A 20,883-nucleotide genomic window follows, 5' to 3' on the forward strand; every position below is an offset into this window, starting at 1 on the left:
TAGGTGTCTGTGTGTATGTGGTTTAGTGGGTAAGGGTACCTGCTGCCAAGCCTGCGAACCTGAGCTCAATCTACCTTAGTTGATAGAACTTAGCATGCATGAAGTCCTGGGTTTGATTCTCAATGCTCCATATATCAGGCAATCCCAGTACTAGGGAGGTAGGGGAAGGAGGATCAGAAGATCAGAAGTTCAAGGTTACTCATCAACATATTGAGTTTACAGCCAATAGCTTGGGTTGATGCATGAAATCCTTTCTCAACAAAACAAAATCAAATACAAAAAAGATATCATTTTAAAGAATAGTGCTTTATTGAATAAGTCTTAGTCACAGAAAAATAAGCTTTAATCTACAACAAATGACAGATTATAGAGCAGAAAGCAATTTTCATAAATTTCCATACTGAAAGGTATCCACTAAATGAAAAAAAAGCCATAAAATAATATTCACAAATATAGTATTCTGTCTCAAAATGCTTAACATAATTAATTATTCACAACACTAACACAACAACAATTGGTCATTCTGTCAGGTGAAGTATAATAACAAAGAATGCAAAACCAGAAACTACATTAAAGCCATTATTAACATCAAATTTAAAATGCAAGCTTGTTGGTAAGTATTGACAGTGATAAAAATAAACTCACACAGTAATCTTAAATGTCCCATTAATGATACATAAGCACACAGTAAATGCCAAACATCTGTACTCACATCTGCAAACTGCAGCTTCCGAATGAGAACTTTACCACTCAAGCATTAATGTGATATTATTTAATTTGGAAGTAGTAGGGACTGTCCTACTGTAGCAATGATAAAACACTACTTCCTGTGCAGTGAAAACTGGAGCATAATGGAATGAATTGTTAAAAATGAACACCCGACACTTCCCAGGACAGGTAGCTGGTGTGGTGAGGGGTTTCTCGACTACAAACTATGTCCCAGGAAAGGATCTACCTCAGCAATAAAGTGAGGGTGGTAGTGTGTGAATGAGCTACTCTCTAAGGTAATTTCTAGCTAATCGTCTGTGATTTCATTAGGAAGGAAGAAATCTACATTGTGCTAAATGATTCAGAGCCAAACTGAAATATTAAAATGGGAATAAGTTGATTGTTTCTATTAGGAAAACTCAACTGAATTTAGTAAGAATATTTTTTCTAGTTTTTGAAAAAATAATTTAAATATTTTTTAAAGGATTGGTCTATTTTATTGCAATTTATAGCTTCATTATAAGACGCATCCATAGAAATGAGTGATAGTGACTAAAAGTTAATATATGTCATTTAAGCTCTACGATTATTTTTATGTTATGTGTATGTGTGTATGTTTGTATGTTTGTATGTATGTACACGCATGTAGGTGTTCATGGAGGCCAGAAGAGGACACAACATAGCCTGAAGCTGAAGTTACATGCAGTTGTGAGCCACCATGTGGGTGCTGGGAACCCTTGGGCCTCTACAGAAGCAGCAAGTACTCTCAACAGCTAAGTTATCTTTCCAGGCTGTCTTTCAAGCTTTAATCCAAGGCAAACCCATGGAAGGGTCTAAAAATTTTAGGATGAAGCTGAGCAGTGGTGGCGCATGCCTTTAATCCCAGCACCTGGGAGGCAGAGGCAGGCGGATCTCTGAGTCTGAGGTCAGCTTGGTCTACAGAACGAGATCCAGGACAGCCAGGGCTACACAGAAAAACCCTGTCTCGTTTTAGGATAAGAATTAACACTTAGAACATATAAGATATATTCTTGAGTTGAGTTCCACCATCTTGGAGAAGATGGTTAATGTAATACTCTCATTTCACAGATGGCTACTTTTTGTTTTTTCTCTTTTGTGTATGTGTCTGGGTATAGGTGGATACCTGCCATGATGCATGTGTGGAGGGCAGGTGACCCAAAGGATAACCTTTGGGTGTTGGTGAGGCCTTATCTTCCATCTTGTTCAACAGTGTCTCTTTACTAATGCCTAAGCCAAATTAGCTGACCTTGAGCTTCTGGACATTCTCCTAGCTGCTTCCTGTCTCATGTAGGCATTCTAGGATTGCAGATGCTCATGCTATTGCACCTAGATTTCCTGTGGGCTCTGGACATCTGACCTCAGGTTGTGAAGCCTATACAGCCAGTTTATTTCTTCACTGATGGTTACTTTTTTAAAAAGAGAAGATTTGACTAAAATGCTATCTGTCAGATATTTCTCCATTTTCTTATTTCTCTAATAGCAACGACATACAATCTATTTCATGATTTAGGTCTAATGGGAAAAATACATGCAGCTAATGCTGGGGCGGTAGTTTCCATTCAGAGAGCTCAAGATAGAAATTTTACCTTACTAAAATGAAAACAGAAAGAAAAAAAACCCATACATTGTAAATAACAAAACAACAAAATGTCATAACAATATGGCCAAATCACATTATATTCACTTACTACACTCACCTCACCTCTACCCCTAATCAAAGGAAGAGGCAAGATCTAGCAGGAAAGGAAATGCTAAGCTGTTCATCAAATAAACTATATTTATTTAATAAATGCCAAACACTCACAAAAAATTTCAACAACAGTGAATTACAAATAAAATTAACTATTTATTACAAAATAACTTCAAATTTCACATGACTAATATGTAGTAAAATAGATGGTTACTTCAAAATCCTAGAGTGAACTTTATACAGAAAAGAACATCAACACAGATAGAGAACTCTCAAGGGTGATTTGGATCTGTATTTTGACCTTCTAAGTGACCAATCTTTTACACAGCTATATTGGAAAGGAGCTAGTATTTTGTTTTGTTTTGTTTTAGTGTGAGCTCAGACCAACTCTGGTTAAGTCTCCAACAATTTGATTAGAGTTGGAGTGCTGTAATTTTAAGAACCCGAAGCAACAGCATTTTCCAAACAATTCTTAAAATAAACTTGTTAGCCACATCAGCTTCATGAATTCAATTTCGCAACTCATGAAGACAAAAAAAAGGTCTTGCTTAACTCTCAGCACACAAGTTTTAAAAAGAGAGTTTTGATGAACTGAGGCTCCTATAACAAGAAAAGCCTTATTCAAAAACAATTCAGTCCTTGAATCCTTGGATAACGATTAAACAAACTACCTACATGACTTGTACCTGAAGTATCTTATAAAACATTTTTTCCCCTTGTAGAATGCTTTAAATGTAAATTTAAATCTTAGTCAATTTAGATCAAATTCAACTTAATGACTACCTAACTGGACCTAAGTAGGAGACAATGGAAGGAACTAAGGATTTGAGAGAGGGGGGGGGGGGGAGGGAGGGAGGGAGGGAGGGAGGGAGGAAGAGAGGAGTCATGTACTTAATTCTGTTAATTTCTATTTAAATTTGCAATTAAAATAATATCACTTACCATAGTAGTCAACAGACGTCAGGAGAACCTAACAATACTCTTTCTCTTAGAAAATACAACAAAAAGTCTAAACTGTAACAGTTTCACTCCCAAACTGTTCTCTGTAGTAAAATAGACCAGTCTCTATAAGAGGTCTATCATGATAATCGTTTAAGGTAAATCCTGCGTTCTATGAAGCATTTTAGCTTGATTTTATTCATATTGACTCTTACACAAATTGTTAAAAAATATTTAAACAACTACTCTTGTCAGTATGTTACAATTTCCAAGAGGCTTTAAGGATCTTGAGAAAATATTTTAAAAGTATTTACTACCATTACTAGTCAAGAAACAAACAAACATAAAGACTTACCATTCTGTACTATATACATCTTAATTCACCTAACAGTAAAAACTCACATGAAACTTTGAAGACACAAACTGACATGAGAATCTCAACAAGGAAAGCTGTCACTAAAACTACAAGCAGTATACAAACATGCTTCTACTTTTACCTACATAAGCAGACAGATGTTTAAAATACTGGGTTAACAAAGATCTTTTAGTAAAGTGACTTAGGCAGGCTTAAACTAGCAAGGATTAAGGATGAATCCTTACTAATTAATTGGAAGATCTGAGACATATTTTATATTTCATTTTACAAAATCAGAAATATTTATTTTGAAACAAGATAAGAAGACATGATCTACCTGTCAGAAAACTACCACTCAGAAATATTTTTCATCCACAAAGCAGGTAAAACAAAAATATTTAAACTTCACATTGGCACCAGAAAGTTTAACTGGCCTGCATTCTTGGATTAGAAAAACTAAAACTGAGTGATAAGTAGTTTTGCAGACGTTTGAACATGCCTAAGCCTTTAAATCAGTAAAATATTTCCTAAAAATTCTGATTATATAAAAGTAATACATACTTATATAAACTTCAAACAGAATAAAATGAAAAAGAGAGAGAAGGGCTCCTATAATCCCCTCTAAGACCCATGCCCCCACCCCCCTCAAGAAAAAAAACATATTTAAGAGTGTGATGCATATCTTTCCAAATCTCTTTTGTCCTATACAGATATAAAATTCACACACCTGGATTTGGCTCAAACTATACATAGTGTTTTGCCATTTGTATTTTACACTTACTATATCTTTGTTGTCTTTCCATGTTAGTATATGCTGGTTAGATAGTAGTCTACCATTAAATATCTTTTGGGAGATGGCAAAATCACTTGGAAAAAAATCATTCACACAAGTACATTTATAATTTCGAAAGGAAACAGACAGAATCATAAAGCACAGAAACAAACATCTAAAGACAATGTTTATCCTCCCACCAGTGTGGAACAGTTCATTCCATGTTCACAATAAACAAATTAAGTGATTGGGTAGTTTAACTCAAATCTCCCTGCTTATACAGAACACTCCATTTGTTAAGCTTATCCAAAAGGAATGAAAAAATGCAGGTGATTAATTCACTTACACACAGAAATCAAGTCAGTGTACTACAAATACATAAGGCGAAAAGTTACAATATTAAATGCTTCTTTGTCCGAGGTTTCAATTGAGTAAAAAATTGGATAAACAATATAGCTAATAACCTGAAAGATCTAGAAATTCAAAGTTGAGACTGCAACAGTGCTGTTAACATTTGTTTCCACTTGGAAGCAGATGCTAATGGAATGCAATGCTGATTACTTAAAGTTTGCTCACATCACACATTCAATTAGAATAAGAAGAACATAACATGCCTACTGTGGCTCTGAATTAAGACATAAAAATTTTCTGCTTGAACGTAATGATTGTGTAGCACATGGGACATTTGTCAACTGCTTCGGCACATTGTTTACAAGTGACCAGATGTCCACAAGGAACAAAAACTACAGCAATATTTTTATCCATGCAGATTTTGCAAAGCTTCTCTTCTTGCAGGCGTCTTAGCTGCTCTTCAGTACTAATGTCTGCACAAACAGAAAAACAACATATACTAGTTTTTGGGTTTGTTGTTTAAATTCACTGAAACACTGAACCCCTTCTGTGTGCCAGACACTCAAGTCTTGGGAGACATGAAAATGACTCACACAATGGCACACATTCTTAAGTAGTTTGTAGGCTAGTGGGAGAGACTGTGAGCTGCAGCTAGAGAGGTAAGTACAAAGTACACAGTAGTAAGTACTATAATAAAGTTACAAACAAAGTGCTCTGGGGCAAGATGAACAAGTTCTTCTGTCTGGCTGGTTGGGGAAGGCATCATGAGAAAGAGGTGGACTGTGACATTTAAGTACAGGCAGGAAAGCAAGGATGAAGTAAAAGCAACATCTCTGAAGGGCACTAGTAAGAAGGATCCATTTGACAGACACTTCGCCAGTGCACAAGTAGGATTTGGTGCTTAGACATGAGGGCTAAAGAGAGAGAGAGGAACTCAAGTTGGGTTTGCTAATGTGTCAAGGAGATAATGAGAATTACTGGAAATATAAAAGGAGGTAGAGGCTTTATATTTTCAGCTATATTGGAGACGTTGGCAGGGTATCCAAACAAAAAACATATTTGGGTATGATTAGCATATATATAGGATACTGAAGTAGCTGTATAGTTGAACTTTTGCCAAAACAGATTTTATGAAAGTCTAACAAATATGCCACAAAACTGTGACTGGTCATATATGATAACACCAGCAACAATCAATAGTAACAGAGCATAAATATTATGTGCTAGGCACTACAAATAATTACCTATTTTAACTATCGTTGTAGTCACTGTATACTAATGGTTTATAAATCTGGCCTCAAGTGAGAATTACTTGTTTTTTTCCTTTGGTATGTATGGTTGGAGGAGGAGGTGTCATTGATGTTGGGTATGGAAGTCGAGGATATTATATACTATTCATTGTGCCACATCCCTACCTCTTGTGGCATTAAAAAAAACAAGTTTTCTTTTTAAAAAAAATAATTTATTGCATTTATTTATATTTGTGTGGGTGTGTATATTGTAGCACATGTGTGAAAGCCAGAGGGCAACTTTCAAGACCTGCTTCTCTCATTCAACTACATAGGTTCCAGGATCAAACTCAAGCCGGGTCTTCAGGCTTGGAAGCAGGTGCCTTTACCCACCGAGCAGTCACCCCATCCCTGCTAGGCTCTTCTACTAACTCTAAAACTTCTAGTGCTAGTCACAAGGGCACATGGGAATTACTTTATTACACACACACACACACACACACACACACACACACACACACACACACACATATCATATATATCATTATGGAAACATTTGATGCATTTCCCTATTTAACTATGTAGCTCCTTTAAAAACAACAAGCCTGGTGTGGTGGCGCACGCCTTTAATCCCAGTACTGGCAAAGCCAGGCGGATCTCTGTGAGTGTGAGGCCAGCCTGGTCTACAAAGTGAATTCTGGGATAACCAGAGCTGTTACACAGAGAAAACCCCGTCTTGAAAAACCAAAAAACCAACAACCAACCAAACAAACAAACAAACCAGGGTCTCACTATGAAGCCCTGGTTGGCCTGGAACTTCTGCCTGCTTTGCCACCTAAAATGCTGGGATTAAAGGTTTGTGCCAGTATTCGGGGCATCACATCTTTTTATGACATTTAGTGTCCTAGAAGGGAACATTACTTACAAAATATGTTTAGAAAGTAATAGTTTAATTTCATTCAAGTACTTATTAAATACTTACTTAGACACTTGGTATACAATTAATAAATACATATATGTATTTTAGGCATCCAATATGCAGACAGGTAGGGAACATAAGTAAACAGGAAACTTTGATACACTATGGTGACTAAGGTATTAAATGAAGGCCCTTCAAGGAAATTATAACTAGCTTGGGTCATACATAATGTACAGGAGTTACCTAGAAGAGGGAGGGGCCTTGGAGGCCAGAGCAATGATAGAAACTGCTTTAGGCGAAAGAAATGACTGAAACATGTTCTAAGAGATAGAACATGACTTAAAGGAGCATAGGTAAAAACTGGTCATTGAATCTGAAGGAAAAGAGACCAGTACAGAAGGCCAGCAAGAACTGACCCTTAAAGATATGGCAAAGCATCGAAGAGTTGGGACTTGGTTCTAAAGGTCCTGAGAGCTGGTGAGGAGTTTTAAGCCCGAGTGGCACTGTCGCATTTGAGCTCCAGTGAAGTTTCTCTGGGTAGGAAGGGGACAAAAGTATTGTTCTTGTCTCTCTCTTTTTAAAATTAACATATTTTATGTGTATTTGTATTTTGCCTGCATGTGCATCTGTGTGAGGGTGTTGGATCATCTGGAACTGGAGTCACAGACAGTTATGAGCTGCTATGTGGGTACTAGGAATTTTGAACCTGGATCCTCTGGAAGAGCAGTTGGTGCTCTTAACAACTGAACCATCTCTTCTTTTTTTTTTTTTAAGACAGGGTTTCTCTGTGAAACAGTCCTGGCTGTCCTAGAACTCACTCTGTAGACCAGGTTGGCCTTGAACTCACAGAGATCCACCTGCCTCTACCTCTAGAGTGCTGGAATTAAAGGCGTGCGCCACCATCGCCCAGTGAGGTAAGTCTTTTTTTTTTTTTTTTTTGTGGTACTGGGGATCAAACCCAGGGTCTCCAGGTATATTATGCAATTACTCTACCACTGAGCTATATCCCCAGTTATAAGATGCTAAATTTCACGTGCACTTTACTACAATTAAAAAATAATTCCTGGTAGCAGCTTATCTGCTGTATTTTCAGCTGCTCATTGAAATCATAAAAGCATAATATAATCTAGGCTGTTTTTCTGTTTTCTGCTGTTTCATCTTTTTGAGATAATATCTCATGTATCCTAGTTGGCCTCAAACTCATTATGTAGTAAAAGATAAACTTGAACTCCTGATCCTCCTGTTTGTACTTCCCAAATTCTGGGATTAAAGGCATACAGTTTATGCTGTGTTGGGGATAGAATCCTGGGCTATCCACATGCTACACAAGCTCTATCAAGTAAGCTATATCCTGAGAATACCCCTTTCCTTTTGAAGCAGAGTCTTGCTATGTAACCTAAAATGATCATGAATCTAGGCTAGCTCTTTCTGCGTTAGCCTCTAAAGTGTTGGGATTATAATGCTCAGGAATTACTATTCCTCTTGGGTTTGATTGTGATTTCATTTTACAGACCCAATGGAATGAACTCAAATACTGATAGGATCAACTCTACTTTTTCTAGTCAGCCACATACTGAGGATGCTCCTGACTAGTAATTTACCATTGGCAACTGCTTCATACCACAAAGGTGAATATTGTGTTCTATATCCTTGCCTATAGCAGCTTTTTGTTGTTGTTTCCGAATCAGGGTCTCTCTATGCAGCTCTGTCTATTCTGCAACTTGCTATAGCTATCAGGCTAGCCTTGAACTCACAGAGGTCTACCTGCCTCTGCCTCCTGAGTGTTAGGATTAAAAGCCTGTGTCACCACACTCAAGGATCTTTTGTCTTGTATTTTTTTTTAGAAGGCTCCCTTCGAGATCAGCATGTCCCAGGTACATAACAATAAAGGCTTGGTATCTAGATAACATTTGGTGACCCTTTCTAATATTTTTAGTATATTATTTCAAACTTTGGGAGACATGGTTTTGTATGTTGCTCAGACTGGCCTTGAGCTCCTAGGCTGAAGTGATTTTACCACCTCAGCCTCCAAAGCAGCTGAGAATATAGATTGCTGGGGCTACTATGCCTTAGCTTAGGAACTTGTGTTTTTTATCTATTTTTAAATAACATTTATTTGTGTGTGTGAGCGTCTAGTACATTTGTGTAAGTGCTTATGGAAACCACAAGAGGGTGTCAGATATCCTAGATCTAGAGTTACAGGCAGTTGCAAACCACCCAGCATAGATGCTGGGAACCAAACTTGTGTCTTCTGCTAGAGTACTATAATTTTTTAAATCACCAAGCCATCTCTCCAGCCCCTTTCATGTATTTTTTTTTTAAATTTTTCCCCTCATGTATTAAAACAAAATAAAACGTGTGTGTGCTTTTCCTCCACTATCATGAGCCATGGGTCTGATTGTTTCTTGCCATGTCTTTCCACAAGACTTTCAGAATCAAGAGATTACTGGCCAAGAAACAAAGGCAATGCTGCTCTATTCCCCTGAGGGATTTAGATGAAAACTGGTAACAAAGTCAGGTACAACTCCAAGAGAAGACACTGGAGGAGAATTACGTCATCCATCAATCCTATCAGATGGAGTTGAATGTTTTATCCACTGGAGACTTGGTCATGTTTAAATTGGGGGTCTGGTTTGCTTTTCTGTTTCACAAGAGCTATTTTTTTAATAATAAAGCATGCAGAGCCTTAAAAAACTGTGTGTACATGTGTCTATATTTGTGTGGCTGGTATACGCCTGTGTATATAAGTATACTTGCTTGTGTACATGAAGGGTAGAGACTTATGTCAGGTATCTTCTCAAATGCTTGAGGTTGTTCTTCTGGCCTTTACATTTATGTGCACACACATGCATATGCACACACAGGAGCACACACAGGAGCATGCGCACACACGCACACACATCTCTATGAAACTCATTGAGTCACAAAGGGTGGGGATGGGGGCATGAAATTAGAAGGGGATTAGTGGAAGAAATGGGGTACATGAAACCTATCATTATATGTAATTAATATATGTAATTGAGGCATTTAAAACTAAAATGAAGAAACTGGTGAATCTTACTTAGATCTTTATTAAAATGGATCAAGTGTAGAAATGCTTTAAGAAACTGGAAAAATGAAAGGTGTGCCTCATTGGCAGAACATTCAGTTAACATGTATCAGGCCCTGAGTTTACCTTATAGCACTAAAAAAAAGGAGGGGTATTAAAAACCAACTAGGTTTCTGATGATTTAGAGAATTAGTTAATTTTGTCAAGTGTGATAACAATGTGATATGAACTGAATGTTTTGTGTTCCTAACATTCATATGCTCCAGCCTTAACGTTCCACATAGTTGATGTTCGGAGGAAGGGCTTTAGGAAGTCTAGTAATGTGCTATTGCACAATGCTTTGGTAAACTAGAAATCATGTATTTGTTCCAGATCACAAATAAACTGAAAAAATCCTATCATTTCTAGTGACGTTTCAGCCAGCCTAATGTTATGGCATAATGCATCACATGTTTGTGATGATGCTGGTATTAACTAACTTCCTGAGCTGCTAGTCATTATGAAAACAGCATACATATTAATATATGATAATGAAAAGGAAAAAAAACCAACAACTATGCTACTGGTTCACGTATTACCTTACATACTTTATATTAGAATATACTCCTTCATATAAATATAACTACCATGAAACAATGTCATATCATGTCAGCAGAAGCCTCATGGCACACATCTTATCTTTACAAAGTATCTGGGTTGTATCAAAAAGCCATATCAAGTGACTGACATATACCATCTATGTTTGTATAAGTATATTCAATGACATTCACTCAATAATGAGATTGTTTAACATTTCTCAGAATATATCTCCATTGTTAAGCAATGCATGAATACAATTAGGTTTATATGAAGTCATGAGTATAAAAACTCCTGGGGGAATTAATATTCTACTAAGTAAAGGAAGAAAGACCTGAGAGGCTATAAACACTACTTTGGGAAGGCAACTAGCTGCAGGAAGACCTAGATTTTGGACTTTTCAGTCTGTGAGAAACAAATGCATTTTGTTTAAACAATCTATTCTGTGGTATTTTGTTATAGTAGCCTCAGAAACACAGCATTGAGGGCATACTTAAAAAATACCCTAATATGTTGACTATATATTAAAGTATTCATAGATGATGATGCACAGGATGTCTTATATTTACTTTGTAGTGCTATGGCCAAAAAGATAGGAGAAGATGAGAATCAAGATGGGGAAGAGTTGCTTATTATTGAAGCTGATTCATTTGTTCTTTCCACTTCTACGTATGTTTGAAATTTATCATAATAAAAGAGTAAAAAATGTTTATCCCATGGGGATATTATAAACAGGAAATGAATGGGTTGCAAAGTTGTTACTTTCGTTTAAAAAAAATACATACCTTTCTGCAATGAAGTCTGACTTGACTCATCCTGTGTATTATCTTTCTGAGCACTCACTAGATCTGCAATCAGAACCTCAAGTGATAGATAGCTGCTCCCAGATGTTTGGATTTTTTCTTCCATTGTTTTCTTAATGTCCCTGAAACTAAATCCCATTCGTATAGCTTCTTGTACCATAGGATTCTGGAAGATGGTATCATCTGAAATCACAGTTGGATGGAGAAAGAACACAACAGAAACAAATATTTTCATTAACATAGCTGAAGGCACGCACCACCACTGCCCAGCAACACCTGGCTTTCTATTAACATCTTCACTACAGAAATATATGATAGAAAATTATAAGTACTTCATTAAATTCTTAAATTTATAGCAACTTCATTAAACATACCATGATAATTTGGCCACAAAATTAAACACAGATTTATTTTAATAAGCATATTTACCAATTTTTTTAGTTAGTGAAGGTGTTTTTTCAGCTGTTCTTACCTAAAATAGAAATATGAATGTTAAGAATTCACTTTAGTAGAAAGCAATTATCTCAATTTGAGAAGTTAATAAACTTAAAACAAATTGGCTTTATTCTAATTTAAAACACGACTATTCACAAAAGCATAGCCTGATGGAACAGAAGGAAGTTAAGACTATTTAATCCAACATCACTACTTTACAGACAAGAAGATGAGGGCCAATGAGATCAAATGACTTCCTGAGGGGAAACAAACAAACCCAAACTAAACTAAAAAACTAATGGTAGAACCATCATATCAACTCTAAACTCCCATTCCAGTCCAGGATGCTTCCCACATTTCACTAATGCTTTGACTGCCCTTTGTCCTTAAAAGTAACTAAAGAGATGGCTCAGCAGTTGAGAACACTTGCTGCTCTTGCAGAAGACCAGAGTTCAGTTCCCAGAATCCATGTTGGGTAGCTCACAACTGCCTGTAACTGTAACACCAGCTCTAGGGATCTGATGCCCTCTTCTGTTTTCCTCAGGTACCTACACAACACATGGTACACACACACACACACACACACACACACACACACACACACACACACACACACTCAATCAATCAATCAATCAATCAATCTTTTTTTTAAGGTGAAAATTGCCAGGCATGATGGTAGATTCCTTTAATCTCAGCCAGCACTCAAGAGGCAAACGCAGGCACATCTTGTAGGTTTACAAGGCCAGCCTGGTCTACAGGGTGAGACGCTGTTTTGTTTTGTTTTTTTAAACCAGAAGGTAGGAACTATTTGTGAGTGGAAAGTACATTACACAAAAGCCTAATTTCTGAAGGCTAAATGATTTCAGTATTTTAAGTTCTTTACACCCTGACCACAGCAATACATTGTTTTATTCTGATCTTTTGAAAAATTTGCTTCAGAGTTAAGAATTGGAAACTTTCTTCAAGTTCTCTTCTTTAAAGTTTACTATACATTAATTATAGTAGTATACCATACATTTTACTGGAAGAAATCACTAGAAAAACAAACGGTACAGATTTTGAAAAGATATATTACACAACAGGCAACTTACCAAAGATTCCCCAAGTGAATGGGTTAAATGAATATTATTTATATATTCTTGCCCCTTCTCATCCAATAGATATTTACACCTAAAAGATTAAAGAAAATTAAACTCTACTAGTTAATAACTTAGTGAAGTATTAGTAAAGCCCATCTCTATCATATAAATTCTATTAACTATCTTTGGGAGCAGAGAGATGGCACTTTCTGACAAATCTGACAGCCTGAATTCAATCCCAGGAACTCACATAGTGGAAGCAGAGAACAGACTCCTGCAAACTGTCCACTTGTGCACTATGGGATGTGAAGCTCCCTCCATGCAATAAAGAAATAAATGTAATTTTAAAACGTACCTTTTCATTGTTACTGTCTTTTTTGTATGTGGTACTAGGGACTAAACTCAGGGCCATGTGCATGTTAAACAAGCATTCCATCACTAAACTATATGTCTCATCAGTTCCAACCCCCTTCCTTTTTTTCAGGCAAGTTCTCATGTGATTCAAGCTGGTCTCAAACTTCCTATGCAGCCAAAGATGACCTCGGACTTCTAATCATCCTGCTTACGTATCTCAAGTGCTGGGATTATAGTCAAGAATAGGCATAAATCACTCTAGTCTTTTAAAAATACATCTTTTCATTTGAGATAGGGTCGTGATAAATTGCCCAGGCTGGCCTTGATTGTGCTTTCTAACCTAAATAGGCCTTGAAATCCCCTATCTTATCAGACTCCTAAGTAGCTGAGATTAAAGGCCTCAGCATCACTGTTTCTAGGGAGCCACAAAGCAAACTGCTACCCAAATTCCTTATCCAGCTGTCATTTCAAGGCTAAAATAATGCTCCTATTATTCATGTTAATAATTTCAATTTTAGAACTTTCAATTTTCAAGCAAGAGTTACTAAATTAGGAGCTAATTCTGATGGCATGTGCCTGGAATCCCAGCACTTGGGACGCTGAGTCAGGAAGACTGATATGAAAACTAGGCTAACCTGGGCTACATAGCCATACCCTGTCCCCCAAAAAACAAACGAAGTTATAAGCCAGGTATGGTGGCAAACACCTGGAATATATGCACTTAGAGGGTTAAGCCAAGCAAATCAAAAGTTTAGCACCATCATTGGCTACAAAATGAATGCCTGCTAGTCTGAGTTCCAAGAGACCCTGTCTCAAAAAAGAAACAAACAAACAAAAAAGACAGGCATGGTACCACACCTCTGTAATACTCAAGAGGCAGAAGCTGGAGGACTGCCACGATTTTTAAGTCCAGCCTGGTCTACATAGGAAGTTGCAGGCCAGTTAAAAACACTCACAAAAAAAACCCACAAACAAAATCCAAAACTGAAAACAGGCAAAAGAAGTTATTAAATTAGTATCCTAACACTGACCTCTTTGAGGGGGAGGTTTGAGATAGTGTTTCTCTGTGTAGCCCTGGCTGTCCTGGAACTCGATCCATTGACCAAGGAGTCCTTGAACTCAAGAGATCCGCCTGCCTCTGCCTCCTGAGGGCTGGGATTAAAGGGGTGCACCACCACCGCCCAGCCAACACTGACATTTTTTGAAAGTTCAAATTGGTAAGTCTTTTTTAAAACCAATACTGAACACTTAAAAAAAATCTGTTTTTATTTCCTAATTTAATTTTAAGGTTGCTTAAGGAAGATTCTTTTCAAATGATTCTTCTAAAGTTTTAAGTTTTTTTATTTTATATAGTAGAAACTCATACATCTTACACAGCTGAGTACTTTATTTTACAAATGACAAAGGAACTGAGACAAGAGGGTTTCAAGATGAAGGCCAGCCTGGAAGACACTGTGAATTTCTGGCCAACCTGAGCTAATGTGAGACCTTGTTTCAAATTAAAACCAAACCAAACACAAACAGTTAATAATATACATTATGACACCTCTTCAGGACTTCTCATGGCACCATAGGTGTAGGCCAATCTTCAAAGAGCCTACTTCTAAATAAAAAGTATATATTTTTTGTATAGTATACTAAATAAAAAGTAGACATTTTTGTAATTTGCTGTTTAGAAATGGAACCATCTAAGTATCATGATATATGAACAGTGAGTGTTTTGGTTACCAGAAGTCTTAGGTGGTGTTTTTTGCCTACAAAGTAGGTGACCCCATTTCTATAAACCTGGTGTGAATTTCCAGTCATAATGAAGGCAAAAATAGTTGAGGTGAAAAGTAATTCAAATCTTTCCATGCACAATGTCCAACCTTCCTATTACTGAATGAACAATTAAGAATCTTACCCTGGATACCACTTAGCATGCTGTTCCCAAGGGTCCTCACTTGGCTTCCAATCTGTGAGCCCTCCTCCACAGTGAAAGCACTTCACTTTATCACCTTCACCTAAGAAAACACACAAGTAAAAGTATGTGCATCTGTGCAAGTAAACGTTTTCAGAAAAATGCCCATTCAAACATTTAAGGGGTGTCTAAGTTACATAAAATCTCATGGCTTGAAAGAAGACATTCACATTCCATTTAGATACAATTTTTACCATCTCAATATCAGGGGCTTTGTAGAAGACAACGAAAGTAAAATCCAACTTTTATGTTAGAAACTACAATTGTTACATTCTTTCTAGTGTATGTCATTTGTGCTATCACCATTACACTTACTTCATCAAACTGAAATTTGTCCAAGTTGTATTCCAAATGTTAACAACAATAAAATTCAGCATAAATTACAAAGTAAGTATCTCTAACAATAGAGCTCTCTGACATGAAACAGACCTTTAAGATTACTATGTTATATAAATGATAAGATGTGAAATAATTTATATTTTGAATTTGGTATTATTCAATCTTAAAATAAATGGGCCAGGCATGTAGATAGAAAATATTCCTAGAAATCACCACACTACTGGCTATTCTTGAGACATGCACAGGAACTGTTTCAAAAATACTCTGAAGTAACAAGGCATAATAGAGGGCGGCTTTCAAATATGTAGTGTATGTTTTAAAGGTGGATGTTAATTTTGGTTTGGTTGGTTGGTTTTTTGAGAGAGGGTATCATGATGTACCCAAACTGCCCTTAAACTCATCTTCCTATGGATTGCTGGAATTACAGGTGTGTGGCACCATGCTTAGCCTGATGTTAATTTACCACAAACCAAACTAAATTCTCTGTTAACTCTTTTTATAGGGTTATAGTGAAGCTTAGAGAAAAATCCATTTAATAAGTATTTTAGCACACAGAGTAGATGTTCAATAAATGACAGCTACTATTTTTAGACCCATTATCTATCAGGAATTGATACTATCTTTTTTGCTCTCAACTCAACCCCCAAAACAATTATATGAAAACAGATCTGACTAATAGTAGCATAGCATTTTAACATAAATTCAATAGTTACATTAAAGATGTAACATATGAGTTCAGAGAATGATACTGAGGATAAGCAATCCTAAAAACTTAGCCCTAAATACTTATCAGTTCTGAAGACTAAAGGCAATGACTTTCTTTTGGGGAGCCCTGTGACAGATGGAAAGTAATTTACTGGTTAAGTTTACCTAAAGCATAAAATCCAGCTCTTGCAAGCTGCTCCTTGTTAACTGAGTATATCCATGTTCCAAAAGTAATGATCCGTGCTTCATATTCTGCCATGGCTGGATTTCTTGCAGAATTTGTTGAATTTGGGAAATTCCTATCAGAACTCACATCAGATTCACTTCGAACATTACCATTCCGGCCCAATACAAAGAAGCAATTAGGAAAGTGTCTCCTGTGTTCTGACCAGGCACGATCACAGGGTTCCCAATTTTTCAGTTTTCCACCACAACAAAAACACTGCACTTGATCATCAATCCCTGTGTAGTAGAGGCCAGCACTAGCTAACTCTCTGGGGGTTAAATGGGCATAGTCTGGCCAGTTCTGAAATGACTTCAATCTGGCTTCTTCACTACACATGGCAGGGTTCCTCGGGTATATGGTATCTGAAATATCTACAACCTGTCCAGTTCTCAGAAGATAATCTGCATGAGTCTCAGATGGCCTGTCAAGAGCAAAATGACTTCTGTTTCCCACATAGTTTTCAGCTTTGTACTGGCCATTTTGGATACCAGGATTTGTAGACTGTGTGGCACTGTTTTCAAAATAAAAACCATTGATAAATCTGCAATTTGGGGATATTTTCCTGTGTCTTCCAACAGCTGAGTCTCCATACTGCCATCTATCTACTGTCGCGTGACAACTAAAGCACTGCACAGTATCCCCTTCACCAGTATAAAGAAACCCTGCTCGTGCCAATGTTGATGCTGAGACAGGACTACTACTCGGAAAGGTAGCAAACGTTTTTAATCTAGTAAACTCTTCTACAAATTCTTCATCCTTATTGGTGTCTGCAGGTACACAAGTTCTAGAGCCTTCAAAACTGTTAAAAGTCATCTTCTCTTGAAAATAAGACTTGTCCACCTTTTCTAAAAAGAGAACATTGCATTAGGAAATCCAACACACATAACATAAGGAATATATTTCTGATACTAACCACTAACACACTATCCAGCGATAACATAAAAACAATGGCACAATCACTAAGACACATTTTAATTCTAAACACTAGAGCCTTACAGTACCAAACTACTTGAGCTTTAAAATCTGGTGCTTTTGTTTTTTCTTTTTTCAGTGTTAGGGCTTCATATAATGCCAAACACATGCTCTAACACAGAACTATACTCCCAGCCTGTTTCTCTCTCTTATTTCTTGTAGTCTTGGATATCCATCTCAGGGCCTTTTGCATTTTAGGCAAGTACTCTCTACAAATGAACCTCAATCTCAGTCCCATTTTCTCTTTTGATGGAAAACAATATGTAAACAAACAGAGCAGAATTACTAATCTTAAGTACTCATTTTATATAAATATGGAAACTATGACACAGAAAAATTATAAATATTAAACATGTGAAGTCATTAATTAGGAAAAACATGAAAGTAGCATAAAATATGCAGATTATTAAAGGCAAGTATAATTGCTATAATGAATCATTTCATATTCAAGACATCAAAGTTCAATTTTTACTATTTAAAAAGAAATGAATGTTTAGAATGTTCATGGATTAATTTAAAATACAGTTTTACTTTCTTGCTTAGCCAAAGAAGTGCTCTAGTGGATGCCATGCCCAAGAGTATATAGGAAGCACAAATTAAACTTGATGCATTTTCAAAAAAGGAAGACAAAGTTGGGGTGGATCCAAAAACAGTTAGGGAGGTAGGTGACTATGATCAAAATGCAATGCATAAAATTCTCAGAAAACTAATAAAAATATTAAAGTATTCACAATACTAGTTCCAGCATGCTAAGTATATCAAATGTTTCTCATTTTCATGTATAGAGTCCACTTTTGCTGGAACTAGACCATTCCTTACTTTATGTACACACACACACACACACACACACACTCTTCCTCCCCCCTCTCCTTCCCCCATACACCCTACATACCCAAAAGTGCCAGGCAGATAATGGCTTAAGAACAACTTCTGTTGGTCAAGGAACAGTCTGTTTAAATGGAAGAGAATTCAGCAGCCTCATTAGAGTTGCCAAATTACAACTATGTAGTATTTAGCCCAAATAACATAACAAAAGGAGTCAGCTGAGTTATGGGAAGAGTGGCAAGATAGTTTGTCCTCCAACATGGTAAAGCACAGAAGGATGCTACTAATAATTGCACAAGGACAACAGGCATAAATCATGGTCACCTTAGGCAAAGCAGACAGAAGAACACGTGCTCACCCTAGCTACAAGACAAACCTGAATCTCCAGAATCTTCCACATTGCCATACTGTCCTCAGTATGTTTGTCAAATGCAAAATAAACAAATGGCTAAAACACAACAGCAAAAATGAAAGATTCTGATGCAAAATGAATACATATCTGGATATTTCTCAAAGGGGGATGTACAAATAGTCAACTAACACACTAAACACCAGAAGAATGCAAATTAAAGTCTCAATGAGGTATCACTTCACAACTATTAGGATAGCTATTATTTAAAAGACAAAAACCAACAAATGCTGCTGAGGATAGGAAAAAAGGGGACCTTTTTTCATAGGTATGTAAACTAGCACAGCCATTATGGAACACAAAATGGAGGCTCTTTTTGTTTTTGTGTAGATATGTGCATGGATATCTTTCTCTATCATTCTCTACTTCGTTGAGGCAGAATCCCTCAGTTGAACTCAGAGCTAGCTCACTGACTGGGCTGGTCTAGGCAGCCAGCTTGCTCCAGCCAGCTTCTGCCTCCACAATGCACTTGGACATCTCTCCAGCCCCTAAATGGAGCCTTTTAAAAGACAGAGTTGAGGTTTGGAGTGGTGACTCAGCAGTTAGGAGCACTTACTGCTCTTGCAGAGGACCTGAGTTCCATTCCCAGCATCTATATCCACATCAGGCTGCTCACAATTAAGTGTAACTTCAGCTTCCTGGGATCCAATGCCTCTGATCTCTTTGGGCACCTACACTCACGTGCACACACCCACAAATACACATAATTAAAAGTAAAAAGTTTCAAGACCAACTAGACAGTGATGGAGATGTTGCTAATGCAGTAGAGGCCTTAGCTACCCTGGGTTTAATCCTTAGCACCACAGAAACTGGGCATGGTGGTACACCGATAATCTTCGAACTCATGAGGTGGAAGGAAGAGGATCAGAATTTCAAGGTCACTCTCAGCTACATAACAAGTTTAGGCCAGTCTGTGATATACTATCTCAAAAACAAACAAGCAGAGACAGCTCTGACACAGGATCGAGCAGTCTCACCACTGGGCATACATCCAGGGAAGTGAAATTAGTATGTTGAAGAGACACCTGTATTTGCTCATTTATTACAGTCCTATTTCTATGTAGAACCAGCTTTAGGTGACCATTGTTGAATAGACAAAATGTATTATATGTATACAATATAATATTTAGCCTTAAAAAGATTAAAATTCTACCATTGGCAAAATGTAAATAGAACTGGATGAAATTATGTGAAGTAACATGAAGAAACATGTCAGATACATCTGTGGAAGCTAAAAGTTTAATGGGCACAAGGGTGTACTTAAACAGAAGTAACTTATTGTTCTTCCTTTTTGTTTGGAGTCAGAGTTTCACTACATAATCCAGGCTGGCCTCACATTTCCTGCCTAAGCCTCCAGAGTCTTGGGATTACAGGCATGTACCACCAAGCAATGCAGGACAAGGAATTTTCCTGTTTCATGTATGGGGGTGAATATGCAAGTGCAGGCCTGTGCACGTGGAAGCCTAACGTGCATGTTGAGAATCTGCCCCGATTTCTCTTCCATCTTATTCGTTAATACAAGGTCTCTAAGTAAAACCTAGACCTCCTGCTAATGTCTAGTCTGTTAGCCAGCTTGCCCTGGAGACCCTGTCTCCTCCTGGAATTATGGGTATGCCACTATGCCCACACCCAGCAATTATCTGGGCATTGAGAATCAAAACTCAGGTCCTCATACTTGCATAGCATATAGTTTAGCTACTGAGCCATCTACTCAGCCCTGTTTACTAATATTCTGTAGTATACTAGAAAAACTATGGTTGAAAATAATTAACCAGATATCTTAAAATAGTTAACAGGCAAGTTCTGAATATTCTCAATGCAAAGAAAATAAATGTATAACATGAGATCTGAGTTAATGCAGACTTCCCACATAGTGAAACATGTGACACTATATCACATACACTTATAATTACTGTATCAATTAAAAATATATTTTAAGGGCTGGAGAAATGGCTCAGCAGTTAAGAGGACTGGTTGCTCTTCTAGAGGACCAGGGTTCATTTTCCAGGACCCACACGGTAGCTCATAGTTGTTGGTAACTCCATTTCCAAGGGATCCAACACCTTCATACAGGCATACATACAGGCAAAATACCAATGCACATGAAATAAAAATAAATTATTTTAGGGCTGGAGAGATGGCTCAGAGGTTAAGAGCACTGGCTGTT

The 20,883-nt window shown here is 37.1% G+C and overlaps 1 protein-coding gene across 17 annotated transcripts in view; it reads right to left on the bottom strand.

Annotated features, from left to right (window-relative positions):
• Positions 1 to 287: 287 nt before the first annotated feature.
• Xiap (X-linked inhibitor of apoptosis) overlaps positions 288 to 20,883 on the bottom strand; it is a 54,280-nt gene continuing 33,684 nt past the window's right edge. For 12 of the 17 annotated variants that reach the window (XM_076561596.1, XM_076561594.1, XM_042269485.2 and 9 more), the window contains 7 exons: positions 18,375 to 18,431; positions 16,450 to 17,355; positions 15,184 to 15,283; positions 12,939 to 13,017; positions 11,842 to 11,884; positions 11,395 to 11,595; positions 288 to 5,309 (listed from right to left, as the gene is read on the bottom strand). In XM_076561596.1, the coding sequence (XP_076417711.1) occupies positions 5,116 to 5,309; positions 11,395 to 11,595; positions 11,842 to 11,884; positions 12,939 to 13,017; positions 15,184 to 15,283; positions 16,450 to 17,323 (1,491 nt within the window). In that variant the 5' untranslated portion in view covers positions 17,324 to 17,355; positions 18,375 to 18,431 and the 3' untranslated portion in view covers positions 288 to 5,115. The remainder of the gene's footprint in view (positions 5,310 to 11,394; positions 11,596 to 11,841; positions 11,885 to 12,938; positions 13,018 to 15,183; positions 15,284 to 16,449; positions 17,356 to 18,374; positions 18,432 to 20,883) is intronic. The other 5 variants (XM_076561602.1, XM_042269482.2, XM_076561600.1 and 2 more) reach the window with 1 other exon arrangement.

This window comes from Peromyscus maniculatus, chromosome X (assembly GCF_049852395.1).
Source record: "Peromyscus maniculatus bairdii isolate BWxNUB_F1_BW_parent chromosome X, HU_Pman_BW_mat_3.1, whole genome shotgun sequence".
NCBI lineage: Eukaryota > Metazoa > Chordata > Mammalia > Rodentia > Cricetidae > Peromyscus > Peromyscus maniculatus.